This window comes from Gadus chalcogrammus, chromosome 9 (assembly GCF_026213295.1).
Source record: "Gadus chalcogrammus isolate NIFS_2021 chromosome 9, NIFS_Gcha_1.0, whole genome shotgun sequence".
Taxonomy (NCBI): domain Eukaryota; kingdom Metazoa; phylum Chordata; class Actinopteri; order Gadiformes; family Gadidae; genus Gadus; species Gadus chalcogrammus.
In genome coordinates, this window is record NC_079420.1 from 25,850,611 (window position 1) to 25,868,698 (window position 18,088).

Genomic DNA, 18,088 nt, shown 5'->3' on the forward strand with positions numbered 1-18,088 from the left:
GCACATAAACCGGGGAGACCACGCTATTTTCACAATAATAAGTAATTTATTATATAATAAACATAACAATAAGAAGTGTGATGCAAGTCAGTATAAATGTAAGTAACCAAAAAGGTAATGTAAATATCAGTCCATGTGAATACAAAGGAAGACAAAGGAAAGCCAATGCTGGGAGGAGGGAAAAGCCACGTCTGCTGTCTGGGCAGGCTCTTTATACTGCCACCAGTCCATCCCACACCTGCCGACAATCTCCTAATCAGGAGGGAGAGGAACACAGGCATACACAGCAGGGGCGGGGTCAAAGACCCAACTGGGTCGTCACATCCCCCCCCTTAAAACAGAAGCCCACCTAAATGGGATTCTGTTCCAAAGAAACAACCACATAAAATAATCGATCAAAATAAAAACAATAACCAATCAATCCAAAACATCAAAACCCAACTACCCCCAGTTATCTCCCCCCAAGACTCCTGTCCCACAGCAAAACCGGGCCCGGAAAAGCACTTTAAGAGGGACAGGGGAGGAGAGAAATAACCCCATGCCTATATGTATGAAACCAACCACCTACTCCATCAACTCCGGAGCGCGGGACAAAGCATCTGCCATAACGTTGTCCACGCCCCGTATGTGGCGAATCTGAATATTGTAGGGCTGCTGCAGGTGAGCAGCCCGCTCTCTGACACTCTTCCTCCGGTCTGCCAACAGTGACTCCATCTGGTCTGCCAGGAGAGTGTGCAGCTCCAGCTCCAACAAGTTGATCGCTCGGTGCACCTCCTTCAGCGACTCCAGATTTCCCTCAAGCCTCCGTTTCAGGCCTCCGACAGGCGGCAGGCTCTCTGGGTAGTTGAAGCCGGCCTTCTTCTGCCTGTGTTGGTTTCTCCTCCGGCTTCTGCTGCTGCTGCTGTAGTTGCTGGCTTCACTGCCTGAAGGACTCTGTTCACCTGGACGTCTTTTGAGTCCCTTGAAAATCTGAGTCTCCTCCCAAAGTTTCTGCTCCTCTTCCTCAGAGTCAGATTTACTTTCATCGCTGCTTCCTAGTTTCTCCGCAATCCTCTCTCGAACGCTCTTCGCACGCGGGGCAAACTCAATCCTTCGCTCGCAATCATCCGGTTCGTCGTCGTCGCGGTCGCTGTCCCTGCTGCGGCGGTCAGGGGTGCTGCCAGCAGAGCTCCGGCCATCCCTACCCAGGGAAATGAAGTCTTTCTGGGATCTTGCTTCTTGACGTTGCCTCCTGGCCGTTTTGATGGTTTTCGCACTGGGGATTATAACTGGTTTGTAAGCAGAGTGATTAGAGGCTGGCGAGGAGGACAAACTTGAGAGCGATGATGTAGAACCATCACTATTATCTTCTTCATCAGGTGTGGGAAGGGAGGCTGGACTCGAAGAATCCTGCCTGGGTGAACCAGACGGCAGGGGAGCCCGTTGCACTGGACGGCTTCTGTGGGTATTCTTCGCTGATGATCCTTCTTTTCTTTTGGCTTGAAAAACGATTGCTTTGTCGGATGACTTCCTTAGCTTAAACTCCGCTCCTTCAGCGTCTTTGTCCTCTGAGAAACTAAGCACAGCGCTTGCTTTCTGTTTCTGCCCAGTAGAATGTCTGCTGTCAAGAGCATCTTCTCCTTCGCTCTGATCCGACTTTGGTGGGGTCGTTTCTCGCTTTTAACTGCACGATATACCGCGGCCTTGTGAACTTTGAGACGGCTCGATGGTCACTATTGGTAGTGCTGGCCCACTTGGCCAGACACGATCTCCTGCCAATTTGTTGCCCAAAATGATATGCACTCCCAGTACAGGCAACGCAGGGCACACGCCGACAACAACATTCCCCTTCACCAGATCAGAACTTAGTTCGATATGGTGGAGGGGAACTGACATAGTCTGCATTCCCATGCCTCGAATTAGCACAACATTCCCCGTGCTCGACACCCCTGAGAATGGCAAAACGGACTCAACAACAAAAGTTTCAGTAGCACCAGTATCCCGCAAAATCTTTACCGGCCTCTTCTCTGAACTACCTACAAGTGAAACAAATCCGTCCGTAATAAACGGTCCGTAGCCTTCACCTACGTGCCCGATGGCGGATTCAGAAAAACACTGACCTTCCCCAGGAAGATCCAACACCCCACAGCCTGAACCCCCTTTCGAGGCAGTACCCTCCGTAGGGTCTTTGTTCACCTGCTCAACGTTGGGTGTGGGGTTTGACTGCCGAACATTCGCCACGCATCCAACCCCATTAGCGGAGGATGGCCCGCTGAAATTTGACTTGGTTGGAAGTCTATTCCGTAGTGACGGACAGTACCTCTTCCAATGACCACTTTCACCACAATAATGGCACCTTTCATTGTCAGCCTTATTCCTATATGAGGAATCCTGTCTAAACACAACCTGACCACTATCTTTCCCATGGTACCGAGTGGTCCGACGCACATCCCGATCGTGAATGACAGGTCTATGAGTTAAAGCATACTCGTCCGAGAGTACGGCAGCCTCCGCGGCCGTCTTAACCTTGTGCTCATTTATAAAGGCAGCCAGATGCTCTGGTACAATGTTTTTAAACTGCTCCAATACCACCAAATCACTCAGTTGTTCCAAGGTTACTACATTGACTGCGGAACACCATCGGTTAAAATAACCAACAAGGTCTCTGGCCACCTCAGAGTATGTTTGCCGGTCACCTTTTCTCCAATTTCTAAAATGCTGTCTGTAAAACTCTGGCACTTGTTCGTAAGCCCGCAATACTGCTGCCTTCACCGACTTGTAACACCTACGCTCAACCACTGACAACGCCACATATACGTCTTGGGCGCGCCCCTCGAGAACTGCTTGTAGAAGCAAAGTGCGCTCCGCATCTTCCCACTCCCGCTGATCGGCAATCCCCTCAAAGAGGGAGAAGAAAATGTCTGGGTCTCGGTCGTTAAATCTTGGTAAAAACCTAATCATATTAGAGAGGTTTCCCTCTGCGCCCGATCTTGACTCCCCAGCTTCAGTACCCCGCATTTTCCCCTCTGCAATTAATCTAAACTTCTCTCTCTGAAGTTCAGACTCGGTTCTCAGTCTCTCGATATCCGTGTCTCGTTTCAGCTTCTCGATTTCCAAAGCAACCTCACGGTCAAGACGTCTCCGCTCTAAATCAGCTTCACGGTCACGGTCTAGATGCCTCTGCTCCGCCTCGAAACGCCTGAGCGCCATTTTTTGTTCGAAACTCAAATCCTTGTCCCCAGAACGCGAATCTTCATCCGAGTCGTTTGGTGTAGAGGGCTCAGTCTGAGTTTCTTATAATAGACTTCTCTACCAAAGCCGATCTTATCAATTCCTGTAGTTCCTCTTTTCCTAAATCCTTCCCCAGACCCTCCAATCCATAATGCTCAGCCACCTCCCACAATTGTCGCTTGGTACACTTATAAACTTTAGCCTCCGATGGGGCCTCAACAAAAGCTTCCATGTCCCTTTTAAGCAATGCTTGTCAAATGCTTACCAAATAATTGCTTATGTTGCTCTAAACCGGATGAAAGAACAAGGCTACAGCGCACCGAACAGCCAACCAATTGAACACAGGTGTAACAAATTTCCCACCAGACCGGAGCAGCCCCGCATCTAACTGTAGAACACAGCCCTACCTACTTCTAAGCTAGTCTTCGGTGTGCCCATAGCAATTTGGTTACAAGCAACCCCAGCGCGTCCGACACAACAAAAATAACAAACAAAAACAACAAAGGCAAAACAATAAACAGCGGTAAGCGCTCTACTCCTAACGCGAGGACTATCAGTTGCTCCAGCGGATCTAATCTACCAGCCTTCCATGGTAACCGCCACACCTGCACCCAATTGAAGCTACACCTAGCCTCCTAATTGGCTCTTCTCCTCCCCAGCAAATCAACCAAATAACCAATTAATCCAAAATCTCAATTTATCATTTAACCAACTCAACTAATTTAGCGCGGGTCTCCCCCAATTCCATTTAATGCCACTGCCCAGGCAATTCCTACCCGTCAGTACAAACAAAAAGCCAATTTGACAAAAATTGCCAATCCAAAACAAGTGGAGGAAAATTTTCTTTACCTTACCCACTTCCAGAAACAGATCCCGGACAAGCCCCCATATGTGACATGCTGGCTCCATGCATGCACATAAACCGGGGAGACCACGCTATTTTCACAATAATAAGTAATTTATTATATAATAAACATAACAATAAGGAGTGTGGTGCAAGTCAGTATAAATGTAAATAACCAAAAAGGTAATGTAAATATCAGTCCATGTGAATACAAAGGAAGACAAAGGAAAGCCAATGCTGGGAGGAGGGAGAAGCCACGTCTGCTGTCTGGGCAGGCTCTTTATACTGCCACCGGTCCATCCCACACCTGCCGACAATCTCCTAATCAGGAGGGAGAGGAACACAGGCATACACAGCAGGGGCGGGGTCAAAGACCCAACTGGGTCGTCACAGTGTACAATTCAGAAGCAACTAGCAAGTTTATTTTATTTTTTCAAAAATAATAATTTGTGTTAATTGCGCGTTAAAATAATTAACGCTGTTAAAATTGGTTTGCGTTAACGCCGTTAATAACGCGTTTAACTGACAGCTCTAATATATATATATATTTATATATATATACGTGTGTGTATATACATGCATACATGCACATATACATATACATATATATGCATTCATACTCATAGACACATACATATACAAACATACACACATATATACATGCATACATAAACACACACACATGCATATGCAAACACGTACACATACACATACATCAGGCCCTGTTGTACAGCCTAATGGCTGCCAGCAAAAAGGAGCACTTGAAGCGCTCCGTCTTGCACCTTGGGGGAATTTAATCTTTGGCTAAAGGTGCTCCTAATCTGCCACAGCTCAACATAGAGGCAATGGGAGGGGATACCTTAAATGGACTTGAATTTCTCCAACACTACCTCTAGACTGTCGAGTTCTAGTCCCACAACAGAGCTGGCATTCCTCACCAGCTTGTTGAGTCTGCTGGACTCCCCAGCCTTGATGCCTCCTCCCCAGCACGCCCCAGCAAAGAACAGCGTGCTGGCTACCATAGACATCTAGCCTGCCTCACACGTCAAAGGACCTGAGCATCCTGAGTAAGAAGAGTCTGCTCTGACTCTTCAGGTAGAGGGCCTCTGTGTTGTCTTTCCAGTCCAGTTCATTGTTTATGCGTACTCCGAGGACCCTGCACGAGTCCACTTGCTCTATTTCAACTCCCTTAATGGCAATGGGGATTGGCTGCTTCCTGCTCCGGCAGAAGTCCACCACCAGCTCCTTGGTCTTGCCGATGGTGAGCTCGAGGTGGTTCTCCTCGGACCATCTGACAAAGCCCTCCACCACACATCTGTACTCATCCTCCCCGTCCATCTGACAAAACCCTCCACCACACATCTGTACTCGACCTCCCCGTCCATCTGACAAAGTCCTCCACCACACATCTGTACTCGTCCTCCCCGTCCTCAAGGATGCATGCCAGCATGGAGGAGTCCTCTGAGAGAAGCTGGAAGATAAGGTGAAAGGTAGGGTGAGGGTTAGTGTTAGGACCGGCATGCAGATTTTTCATAATGCTTTACCCAAATACACAAAATACGCAGTTTAGTATAGCTTTAAATAGCTGCCGTGACTGCTGTGCTGCCTGTCCCCAGACATCTCAAGTCCCATTCAAGTTATTTCAGAGTAAAATGAATCCAAGTGGGACAGACCTAACATATATATATATGTATATATATATATATATATATATATATATATATATATATATATATATATGACTGGGGATAGGATAGGTTAATTCACAGGTGGTAAACAATTTATGTTTTTAAACCGTTTATTCTCTTGCCAGAGGGACTATATCTAGGAGGACTAAGCTACTTTATTTTGAGATGCCCCTGGAATCCCAATGTTTGTTTCGAGAGTAAAGCAAGCAAGCAAAAAAACAAAAAAAAAACAAGTTGGTCTTTTTTCTTTTCTCTTTTTTCCCAAAAATTTGATTATGGGCTAATTAAAAAAGATCCGGGGCTCTAGCCCTGAATAAAACAGCCTAGTGGGACCGGCTATGTAGCTATAAAGGGTTAGGGTTAGGACCCACTATGTAGCTATAAAGTGCTCATTCTTAAGTTAACAAAACAGAATTCTTATTTAAGGCGATTACACACTGATTAATATTATATTCAATTTCAGCCAAGCCTGCACAGCTAAATGCAACCAAATTGTACGCACTGTAGATTTAAAAACAAAGCCTTTGTGGGTTTTGCACAATGGTAACATATTTATTATCTAAAAAAATTCTGCCGGCAACACAATTAACTTGTTGCCTATAGCAACAGAATATTCAAATGTTTATGGTTTACAAAGAAGCTGCCTGTCCTATTTTAACCTGTTCAGTACAAGGAAACTCACTCTGTTACTCTGTAAACAATGGAAAGTCACCGCCACTGCGCGGCTGTGAGTGGAAAAACCCCAGGCTGACTGTTGGCCCCCTCCAGGGGGACCTCTGGAAGGCTGAGCACTGGCCCCTCCAGGGGGACCACTGGAAGGCTGAGCACCGGCCCCCTCCAGGGGGACCACTGGAAGGCTGAGCACTGGCCCCTCCAGGGGGACCACTGGAAGGCTGAGCACCGGCCCCCTCCAGGGGGACCACTGGAAGGCTGAGCACCGGCCCCCTCCAGGGGGACCACTGGAAGGCTGAGCGCTGCCCCCTCCAGGGGGACCACTGGAAGGCTGAGCACCGGCCCCCTCCAGGGGGACCACTGAAAGGCTGAGCACCGGCCCCCTCCAGGGGGACCACTGGAAGGCTGAGCGCTGCCCCCTCCAGGGGGACCACTGGAAGGCTGAGCACCGGCCCCCTCCAGGGGGACCACTGGAAGGCTGAGCACTGGCCCCCTCCAGGGGGACCACTGGAAGGCTGAGCACCGGCCCCCTCCAGGGGGACCACTGGAAGGCTGAGCACTGGCCCCCTCCAGGGGGACCACTGGAAGGCTGAGCGTTGGACCTCTGCTACAGGTTGGCCCCTCCCGGGGTTCCCAGTGGTTTGTCCCGCTGCCTCCAAGGATGGAGGCTCTGAACCGCGGTACGTTGTGAATGTGTCGAGTTGTTTGCATTGTGTGTGTGTGTGTGTGTGTGTGTGTGTGTGTGTGTGTGTGTGTGTGTGTGTGTGTGTGTGTGCGTGGGGTGTGTGTGTGTGTGTGTGTGTGTTTGATGAACCACCCAAAGGGACCGACAGAATATATTAGGGATCAAAAAACACTTACTATAATATTATAGTAACATTATAAGTGGCCATGTGACTCAATTTTCTAAAGTAAAAAAATGTAAATAATAATTTGCTGCTTTACTTTTAGGGCCTAGCTCACGTTAAATGTTAAATGTTAAAGAAATCAAATGTACCAAAAGCTATTGCAGAGGATTGTATTAATATTCTGCAACAAACTAAAGTAAGACGGTGTGTTTATGACCTCAGGGTAAGTAATTCTGCATGTTGTCCAAATTCCCTGAAAGTAAAACCGTACATGATTAATTCATGTGTCAGATCTGGGTTGAATTAATACGTGACAGTGCATTCGAGTATGGTTTTAAATTGCATCAAATCATGGACTGTGTTAATTTCTTCAGTAGCTTTCTGTTAGGTATTTGACAGCTAGAAGAGAAATATTACTTGCCAGTAATGTTTGCATGTTATTTATTTTGAATGTGATTAATTGTCTTAGTTTGTTATTTACAGTTTGGAGAATGGCAAATTCATCCCAGTAACACTGGCAAAACGTATGTTAAGCAGTCAAACAAACATGATTTCCATCCACCCCCTCCAATCGCGATGGATAAACTATATCTTATTGTAATCTGTTTAAATATTTCTTTATTCAAAACTTTTTATTTCCCCCTGATATTTGGCCTCTCTTTATTCTACAATTTTACCATAGAAACGCTATTTCTGTTTCTCGCCAGTGTTAAAATAAGCAAGAGGGTTGAATTGCTCTTGCTAAAGCAAATAGCATTAAGGATGAAGAATAGAGATGGCCAGTAAATATCAGAGTCCACCCAGACAAGGGTGATGGCCAGAGTAGACGTACCACCTGTGTGCTGCAGGTAGGGACATCCTAGTAGACCGTACCACCTGTGTGCTGCAGGTAGGGACATCCTAGCAGACCGTACCACCTGTGTGCTGCAGGTAGGGACATCCTACAGAGTAGACCGTACCACCTGTGTGCTGCAGTTAGGGACATCCTACAGAGTAGACTGTACCACCAGTATGCTGCAGGTAGGGACATCCTAGTAGACCGTACCACCTGTGTGCTGCAGGTAGGGACATCCTACAGAGTAGACCGTACCACCTGTATGCTGCAGGTATGATCATAGACTCACTTCAAATCCAGGTTTATTGGACATATTCAACTCATTTACATTTAGGGCATTTAGAAGACGCTTTTATCCAATTCGCATTCAACATTAAAAAGATTGATTATTAATCCATTTGACGTATATTCTAGGTTGGTGAAAAAGGTTACCACAATACATGACAAATATGATTGCCTCCCTTCATGGCCTCGGGAGGTCTGAGTCCCAGCTGAAGGCAGTGGGTTAGATCCCCACTGGTGTCTGAGCCCCAGGCATTGGGTTAGAAACCCACTGGTGTCTTGAGTCCCAGCTGAAGGCATTGGGTTAGATCACTGATGTCCAAAACATACAGGCGTCCCAGCACGTTGCCCAGACCTGCTGCTGGAAGTCTGCTTAATGAATAGGGAATTGACATTGTTATTACAACAGAAGCGTTTATTCAAAGCAACTTGCATTAAAGTTTGGCCACCATTACAACAATACAAGTCAGTGCATTACAATTCAGGAGTACAAGTAGGGCCAGATGCAGTAGTCCCTGCCAGGTGTGTCAGGGCAGGGACGTACTGAGGACTGCAGTAAGATCCACTGCAGGGTTCCGTCCCTAGTACTTTCATCATTGGTGTAACAAACGCAGGTACTTGTGTGTACTGACATCTCAAAAGTAGAAAAAAACAAAGAGTATATTTTGTGTATCTGGATGGGGGAGGTCCTGTGATTTATATGAATTAATCCATGAAACACAAACTCATGGTAAAAAACTCAGTCCATCTCATCTTCACCGCGGAAACGATCCATCACACAACATCATCGATGATAATGTTCAGTTCCACAATAATTGACCCAGAATCTTTTCATTATTTTGTATTTCATTTTTTGGTCAGACATAAATTAAATATGACATCTCTAAAAATGTATGAGATATTCCAAAATATTTGACTTAAATCCAGCAACAGCATATGGGAGCATCCATCATGCCAAGACTGAAATGGCTCAGAGAGAGAACCGCGTTTCAGCCTCACCTCTAACTTTGTGTTTGTTAATAATGGAGAAGCTGATCCATCTCTTCTGAGCCCCAGGTTATATTGTCTGAGGACCAATCACGACTCCATGATGGAGAAGGCACTCAGTGCTGGTCCAAGAACCTTTAGTTTGTTCAACAACAATCTCCGACCTGCCGCATGTACCTACAGGAGATGCCACCCGACCAAGGCGGCCACAGGGTGGTTAGTTCAGAACACTTCCCCGTAGGCTGAACAAATGACCCCCACATGGGGCCCATAAAGACCTCAGGCTGCTCGCATGGCAACGAAGGACAGGTCTTCATGTTGCAATCTGAAAACAAGCGGCCTCAGCGTCGGTCTTCATCACCACCTGCTCCTCGTGCAGGCTGCTGGGGGCCCCATTCACTTACACTCAGGTTTATAAATAGCCCCTTTTGGCTGGACTCCATGTTCTATAGTGCACTGAAAACATGTGTGATATTTCAGAGTGGAGCCCCCCCCTCACCCAGAGGGCTGCTGACCTCCCCTGGAATCTGTTTGTAACGGCCTACTTTAATGTCCCCCCCCCCCCCCCCAAAAGAAGAATCCAACTTGCTTTGGCAGCCAGGAATGTACCAATAATACTCTTCCTCACCGAATTAATCTTGTGAAGTTATACTTCAGCTTGAATTCTCACGAATGCAGGTTATTTGTTCTTCGTGAGAATCGTGACACATAATACATCATACTGTGTCAACAACTGACATTCAACATTTTTGATAGTTTGGTCAGTGGAAAAATGTTGATTGACACAAAATATTCTTCCCCATTAGTGACATCTGCCATGTTAAAACATAATTCACAAAAATGGAAAAGCAACGAAGTGAACATGGATTCCCATCTGTCATAGAGGTCAAGGTTGGATGTGTCGTCTGCATCAACTCTGGTCCCAGCGCATCCCTTCAATCGAACAAAGAAAGATTTGTTTAGTAAGTTCTCTACCCTAGAAGGTACAGAGAGCTAAGTGGTTGTTCTAAGCTTGGACTTCCTGTAGACATGATGCCTAACCCTTAATAACATGTGAAACATTTGACTTTATGTCACTTTGAATAAAACCTTTTGAATGACAATAATGAAAATAATGAGATAACAATGAATCTGCAGTGGTACAGACTACAGAGGACATGTATTAACCTGTGAACACGTTCCAATCAAACTGTTTTCAGTGAAGTTAATTCAGATTTATATATTTTCACTTGATACTACCTGGGTCATGACCCACTAGAGGTGGAGGGAGGGGTTTCTACCTGGGTCATGCCCCACTAGACAGGCCTTGAGGAGTATCGCTGTTGGATCCACGCTGAGATGGTTCCGCCGTGGCCCGCTGACTCCGGTACTGAGCGGATCGATCTGCTCTGCCTAATTAACCGATAAACACAGCTGGCAGCGGGCCAATCACAAACTCAGAACACTTAAGATGAAGTCAGGCTCAGGGGAAGCGGGATAACCTAATGCTGGCAGACGTGTGCTCACTGTCCATGGGGGTTGGATTTTCTTTCCTCCAGAAACACTTGTGTTTCATATTTGCGCCTTGCCACACATTCCTTTGTGTTTGCGGGGGAGTGAGCGGATCAGAGGCCCCTTGTCACGTACACCATTCCACAGAGAGAATGCAAGCACATTCTAGACTCTCCCTGGACACGCTCCACCATAGCCCCGCTTTCATCTTGCTACACTTGAAGTTTGTGTGTCTATATGCGTGCAGGACAATGCGTGCATCTTTACGAACGCAATTGGTCACTCGTCTGTGTCACACCTGTGCGACTGTAAAACCAAACCTGATTGATGAAATGCATGAGAGTGGCCCGCGTCTCAACTTTATCTCATCTCTTCGTTTTAAGACTATTTATATCTGAGGAGCTTTTGGAACTAATCAGGCTGTGCTCCCCTCCCGTGGCCCCGGGCTGCCTGTGGCGCACTGTATGCTTCCACGCGCTGATTAGAGACAGATCTTTCCGTCCTGTATTCTGCCTCACCACGGCACCTTTGAACCTCACAGGCTATCTAGAAGCCTTCACCGCTTGTTGTGAGTCAGTTTTGTAAACGTAGTCGTTCAAAACGACTACGTTTAACAGCCAGGGCAGGCTAATGACACACCTGAATGATGGCTGACTGCGTCGCCGGCAGGTATGTGGTAGGAGGGGGAAGACGACTTGGAGTGATACTATACACAGCATGGTGCACAGCGCCGTTAGTTTGACTTTTGTTGTTTTATGAGGCGGAGAGGAACATGTGTTGCCGTGGTCCATCCCCGCGCCTCATTGGGGACGATCCTCAGTAACACTGAACGTTGCAGCGAGAGGCTATTTTGGTAACTTTCATTATTGAGGTCGCTGCAGCTAGACCGAGCCGGAAGCACCTCTGGGCTCATCAGTAGGGGAGGTGGGGGTAGGGGCCTGTTCTTTACCGAACTCTGTTCTTTACGGAACGCTGTTCTTTACGGAACGCTGTTCTTTACCGAACTCTGTTCTTTACGGAACGCTGTTCTTTACCCAACGCTGTTCTTTACCGAACTCTGTTCCTTACAATAGGAACTATTCCTCGCCGTTTACAAACATACTGTAAATACCCCGCATTCCTGAACGCTTCAGAATTCGTACATATACATAACTTCATATTAGTATATGTATTAGTATTAGTCCTAAACATAGATATACTTATACTGTATATCTATCTATATATAGTATCTATTTTTGGATTCCTCGGCCGTTGTCAAACACATTGTATTTGAGATTTGCACATACTTAGAGGGTGAATCAAGTGGTAGGAGGGGAGTGTGTGTGTGTGTGTGTGTGTGTGTGTGTGTGTGTGTGTGTGTGTGTGTGTGTGTGTGTGTGTGTGTGTGTGTGTGTGTGTGTGTGTGTGTGTGTGTGTGTGTGTGTGTGTGTGTGTGTGTGTGTGTGTTCGGGGGTTCAATAGGACCACGACCCAATCGACCCCTTTATTTCCCAACCGCTCCTCGGCTCGCTGGCCCCCTGCGATGGATACCAGATCGAGATTTTAATTCATTTCTGCTTCGCATCACCACGATGGAATGCGCCACGCGTGCCACAAGCCTCGCAACCCGGGGCTGATGAGTGCGAGGAGGTTTAAACGAGACGAGCGAGATGATGGGATGCAGACGCTGCTGGGGGTCCCGGCGGAGAACGGGAGGGAGAGGGGAAAAAACGGAGGGCGGGGAGTAGAGGCTCGCCTTTTACGACAGGGCATAGCGTTGCGTAAAGCGGAGTTACCGCAGAGGCGCGGAGGTACGGCGCACGCATCTGGACAACAGATTGAGTGGGACGCGATCAGTGGGGGTTTGTTTGGTCTTTCCCGTTGTTCTCTCTTGTCTCTTCAACCTGAAAGAGCAGCGCACGAGATTAGGTGGAGGAGACCTTGAGGAAAGTGAGAAGATCGGAGAGGGTGGATAACCATGGATCTACAAGGAGGACCTTCTCCATCCAAGGAGGCATCTGGAGTGGTCGAGGTTTGAAGAACGCCACAAAAAGTCACTTTTAAAAGCAGGATTTACAGAACAGTCTGATCAGTTTGAAGATACCCCAAAATACAGACAAAGCAAACAATCTGAAAAAAAAGTACATTATCTCAGAAACGAAATATATCACTTTATGAGAAAGGTCTTCCGCCAACCTGTTCGGACTAACCCTTCTCAGCAGTCGGAGAACATTCAGGGAATAATCAATGAATCAATCAATCAATAATCGTTGACGTCATCTGGCTGCCCCAGCAGGCTTTGAATTTAATGAAGTAGCCTATATATATATATATACACACACATATAAAAATATTTAGATGCTAGTCTTACAGATCAACGTGGGCGCTAGGCATGTATTTTCTTATGACGTAGGCCTTAAATAAGTTAAGGTTTTCAAATGGATTGTATAGACTCAACAAGGACGGAAATGTCACCTATCCCATAATGTAAAAAAAATCTTATTTAGGAAAACGAGAGGGTCTACTCGAGACACGATGTCATGAAGACCCCGACTAGTAGAGATGTGACATAGTGGGAAACAGCGCCACCTGGCGCCAAAACAAAGGTCATCTGCGATGGAAAAGAAATCCAGAATAATTGTATTTATTGCCGACTTCAGTGTTTACTTATATTGGCCCTACATACAATCCAAATTAGCAATGCAACATTCAACGTAACTACACATGATAACAGTATCAAAAATGTGAAAACATAACATTAAAAATAATCAGCAGTTAGCAAGAAAGACTACATTGTGTGAGCCGTCTGTTAACTGTTTAAATAAAGGAAAACATTACAAGCCCTGGATTAAAGAAAAATCGTCCAGGGAGAAGAAAGATCAATTGTTGATGGGTTTCAAACACATGTTTCATCCTCAGGGAAGTGTGTTTTGAATTACAGGTGCGTTAATATGTCAAATATTCGTTTTTCAACCATATTTTTTAATTATGTCTGCTTCCACTCAACACACACAAACACACACGCACGCACACACACACATAAACTGTAACAGGTGTCCATTTCAAAAGCCTCCCTTTGTGACATCAAAACGTCAGAGGGTCCCCCCCTGGGAGAAGGGTCTGGGTGCGTGCTGGGAGAAGGTTTATAACGACACCTGAGGTTACAATGACTCTCTTTTAATCTATGAACACAAGTCCCCTCCATCTTCTTAAAGCTGTTAAAGTAAAGTAAGCTAAAACATAAACAAGAATTGTTCCCGACTGATCAGGTCCTCACACCTCTCTCATCATACTCTCCACTAAACTTCAGCTGACGGAATGACGCTGCTCTGCTGGCGACCCGACAATCCTACATATTGAGGATTGAAGAGATGTGTAATGCAAGACAAATTTCTGCGTAAACAGACATTAAAGTTGATCTAATCTAATCACTTTTTTTTTATGTTACTGATACTGTAACTCAACCAATCAGAGAGACCATCTCTCAGTCAGAGACCAACCCATCAGAGAGACCATCTCTCAGTCAGAGACCAAACCACCAGAGAGACCATCTCTTAATCAGAGAGACAAAACCACCAGAGAGACAATCTCTCAGTCAGAGACCAAACCACCAGAGAGACAATCTCTCAGTCAGAGACCAACCATAAGAGAGATCATCTCTCAGTCAGAGACCAACCCATCAGAGACCATCTCTTAATCAGAGAGACCAAACCACCAGAGAGATAATCTCTCAGTCAGAGAGACCAACCCATCATAGAGAACATCTCTTAATTAGAGAGACCAAACATTCAGAGAGACCATCTCTCTCCCAACTAAGCTACAAGTAAAGTAATGTTGGTTTTAAACAACAACGAAGAGTATGTAGTGCGTGAGTACTCGTGTCTCTTCAGCGCTCCGCCAAGACAGCCGTAATCAGAACCCCTGCCTTCCCAGATGACCCAGGGCAGAACGCTGGTGTCTAGTGGGACTCTCACTGGGCCCGCTGATTCCACTCAGGGCAGGGCAGTTGAAACCAATCAGAAACATGTATTAATAACCTGCATTTTGCGCTCTCATCATGATATCTAAGGTTTTATTCGTGTCCATGTTTTAGATTAGTCATAAAGGACTGCACTTCACAGACAAATGGACAGACTGAATGAACATGTTCTATTGAGTCACTTATCAGCTGCTCCTACCAAACGTGACTGTAGGGGTACTCTATTCTCTCTGAGAGATGATAACAATGTCACCAGCAGAACTCAGACAGCTCGGTGCAATGAAAGCCGTGACGATCGTGCGACCAAATCACGCACACAAATGAGTTCCAGGTCGGGGATTGCTCAACAAATACCGTGAATTCTTTGGGCCAATGCTGAATCAACCAAACTTGAATACTTGAACTTGAATACCAAAACTGATCAAAGCCAAAAGGTTTTCCATGAAAGATTTAGCTTTTGTCATTTTTTACTTTGTCTTTTGATTACCCAACAATATGACTGATATAGCATAAAAAATTTATCTATTAATGATATTAAACATGGAAATGTTTTTGTTAGTTATTAAATACTGAGCCCTTGTATCTCTCTACGCTAACCGTTCTTCAAGTACTGCTGTGGACCAGAGACTCCGACGGGGTGCAGAGCGGGGGGCCCGGTGGCTGGTCCTGGTCCCCCTGAGGCCCCCAGTGGAGGGCCGAGGCCTCCTGCCTCTACTGGGCCGGCCTCTTCCTGTCCTGCCACTCCTTCTCCCGCACGCTCAGCTCCACCTCGGAGAAGGCCGCCGGGCCCCAGTTGGTGATCCTCTGGGGCCCCTTGTTGCCTGGCGACAAAACCACAAAAACATTTCCTCAGCTGATATCTAGGGACCCTGGTCCTCCCACCCTCCCCTCCTCCCTCCCTCCCCACCTCAAACCCTCCCCTCCTCCCACCCTCACCTCCTCCCCTCCTCAAACCCTCCCTCCCTCCCCTCCTCAAACCCTCCCCTCCTCAAACCCTCCCTCCCTCCCCTCCTCCCACCCTCCCCTCCTCCAACCCTCCCTCCCTCCCCTCCCTCCCCAAACCCTCCCCTCCTCCCACCGTCCCCTCCTCCAACCCTCCCTCCCTCCCCTCCTCAAACCCGCCCCTCCTCCCTCCCTCCCCTCCTCAAACCCTCCCTCCCCTCCTCAAAACCCTCCCCTCCTCCCTCCCTCCTCAAACCCTCCCTCCCTCCCCTCCTCAAACCCTCCCCTCCTCCCTCCCTCCCTCCCCTCCTCAAACCCTCCCTCCCTCCCCTCCTCAAACCCTCCCCTCCTCCAACCCTCCCTCCTCCCTCCCCTCCTCAAACCCTCCCCTCCTCCCTCCCCTCCTCCAACCCTCCCCTCCTCCCACCCTCCCTCCCCTCCTCCAACCCTCCCCTCCTCCCTCCCTCCCTCCGCTCCTCCAACACTCCCCTCCTCAAACCCTCCCCTCCTCCCTCCCTGCCCTCCTCCCTCCCTCCCTCCCCTCCTCCAACCCTCCCCTCCTCCCTCCCTCCCCTCCTCCAACCCTCCCCTCCCCAAACCCTCCCCTCCTCCCACCCTCCCTCCCTCCCCTCCTCCAACCCTCCCCTCCCCAAACCCTCCTCTCCTTCCCTCCTCCCACCTTCCCCTCCTCAAACCCTCCCACCCTCTCACCCTCCAACCCTCCAACCCACAGTTCCTTTACCGATGGGTTTCGTCGTTGTCGGACGTCAATATTCAGCGTAATCAAACAAGATCTCCTCAGAGACGGACCACTGTATGATTTCAAAGATGTATTTATTTGTTGGTACATTATAATATTCTATATTATAGAATATAAGGCTATAGTATGGAAGTAAATCAGATTTGGAAAATAAAAAGCCATTGAACATTAAGCACTGAATATTAATGCATGAGATAACAGATCTGGATTTTCTGCCTCTGAATTTAACTCTTTATATTTTTAAACAAATAATTTTCACCTATATTTTTCAATGTTAAAAAAATATCAACCATGAATCAATTATTCAACGTAAATATTTTCAACGTCCCAAATTCAACATGCCAAAGTCATCCGCAAATTGTTATGTATCCGACCATCTCCGATTTCACAGTTTCCCCGATCGGAGAAAGGATGGAGCAGGCTTTCGAGCCTGCAAACCCTCAGTTGTACTCACTCGTTCTCCAGTAGGGGCATACACACGACCTCTTTGACGCCAGGGTTGTTGGCCTTTTCACTGGAGCAGCGCTGAAGGTCCCAGGTGGCCAGGCGCACCGCGGCCCGGCCGTCCCGCGGGCCCGGTGCCACGCGGGGCCGCAGGGACACCATCTGCGTGGGTCCTCCCGGCGGGAGGGTCGAGGTCGTCGCTCCGGAGGCTGAACGAGGTTGGGCTCGGATGGGACCGACCCGTGTAGGTCAGCCCGCCGTTGGTATTGGTGGGACGGAGTTCTTGAGCGCTCCACAAACACCTGGAACGGATCTTGTCCAGTAGGGAGCAGTTTATGTGATCGACCCGAACCAGGTCCTCGATGCTCTTGAACGGACCGTGTTGGGTCCGATAGGCGACAATGTTCCGGGCGATTTTCTCCGTGATGCGCGGATGCTCATGAGCTGCGGCGGGGGGTGGCGGGTGTTGATGTTCATGCCGCTGCAGGAGGACATATGCTCCGGGTCTCTCCGCAGGGAGGACGGGGAGTGCTGCGACGAACTGGTCCTACTCGACACGCAGATCTCCACTTTAATAATCTCCAGTTTGGTGGCGCCTATCCCACTCACCAGCGCTAGGTCCTCCACCTTCTTCAAGCCCCCGATGCAGTCCCGGTACTCCACGATGCTCCGCGCCACGGGGCGGTTGACACCGGGCAGGGTCATGAGCTCTTCCTCCTTGGCCGTGTTGATGTTCAGCCGCTCCTGGTTCACCATAATTCCTCCTGACACCACACTCTATCTCCCTCCTATTGCCATGGTGTCCTCCCCCTTTTAGGTGGTTGCTGTTCTCCCTCACGGCTAGCTGGCTCAAAATTGTACGGAAGTGGTCCGAAACTGTTATCCATTGTTGTTATGTTGCCTATGTAGTCTATGATGATTAGAACGTCCGTATACCAATTCCTACGTCACGCTCGAAAACGAGCGTTTGAGATGCGGAAGTAAAATTGTATCACAAAAACGGCTCAAGGTGCCACTTGTAGTGTCGATTTATTAATAAAAACTAAATAATCGTGTATTCAATTTTTTTTCCTATATGATTCTTCACTGCAGTATCTAACTTCCAATACGCACTTTAACATCGGGTC

General features: G+C 47.6%; 2 protein-coding genes across 2 annotated transcripts in view; both read right to left on the minus strand.

The window, feature by feature from the left end:
* On the minus strand, positions 1-5,076 carry LOC130389788 (intron Large complex component GCFC2-like). The gene is made up of 2 exons (XM_056599726.1): positions 4,993-5,076; positions 1-1,656 (listed from the first exon to the last, which is right to left on the minus strand). The coding sequence occupies exons 1-2, from the start codon at positions 5,074-5,076 to the stop codon at positions 565-567; spliced, it is 1,176 nt and encodes a 391-aa protein (XP_056455701.1). The 3' UTR covers positions 1-564.
* A 7,268-nt stretch (positions 5,077-12,344) lies between these two features.
* swap70b (switching B cell complex subunit SWAP70b) overlaps positions 12,345-18,088 on the minus strand; it is a 69,701-nt gene continuing 63,957 nt past the window's right edge. Inside the window, 1 exon segment of the mRNA XM_056599531.1 lies at positions 12,345-15,636. Within this exon segment, the coding sequence (XP_056455506.1) occupies positions 15,527-15,636 (110 nt within the window). The 3' untranslated portion in view covers positions 12,345-15,526.

Coding starts and splice junctions, on each gene's coding strand:
- LOC130389788 (XM_056599726.1), bottom strand. CDS start 5,076: ATGGTAGCCAGCACGCTGTTCTTTGCTGGGGCGTGCTGGGGAGGAGGC. Junction 1,657..4,992: donor CCAGCAGACTCAACAAGCTG/GTGAGGAATGCC, acceptor TGCAGTTAAAAG/CGAGAAACGACCCCACCAAA.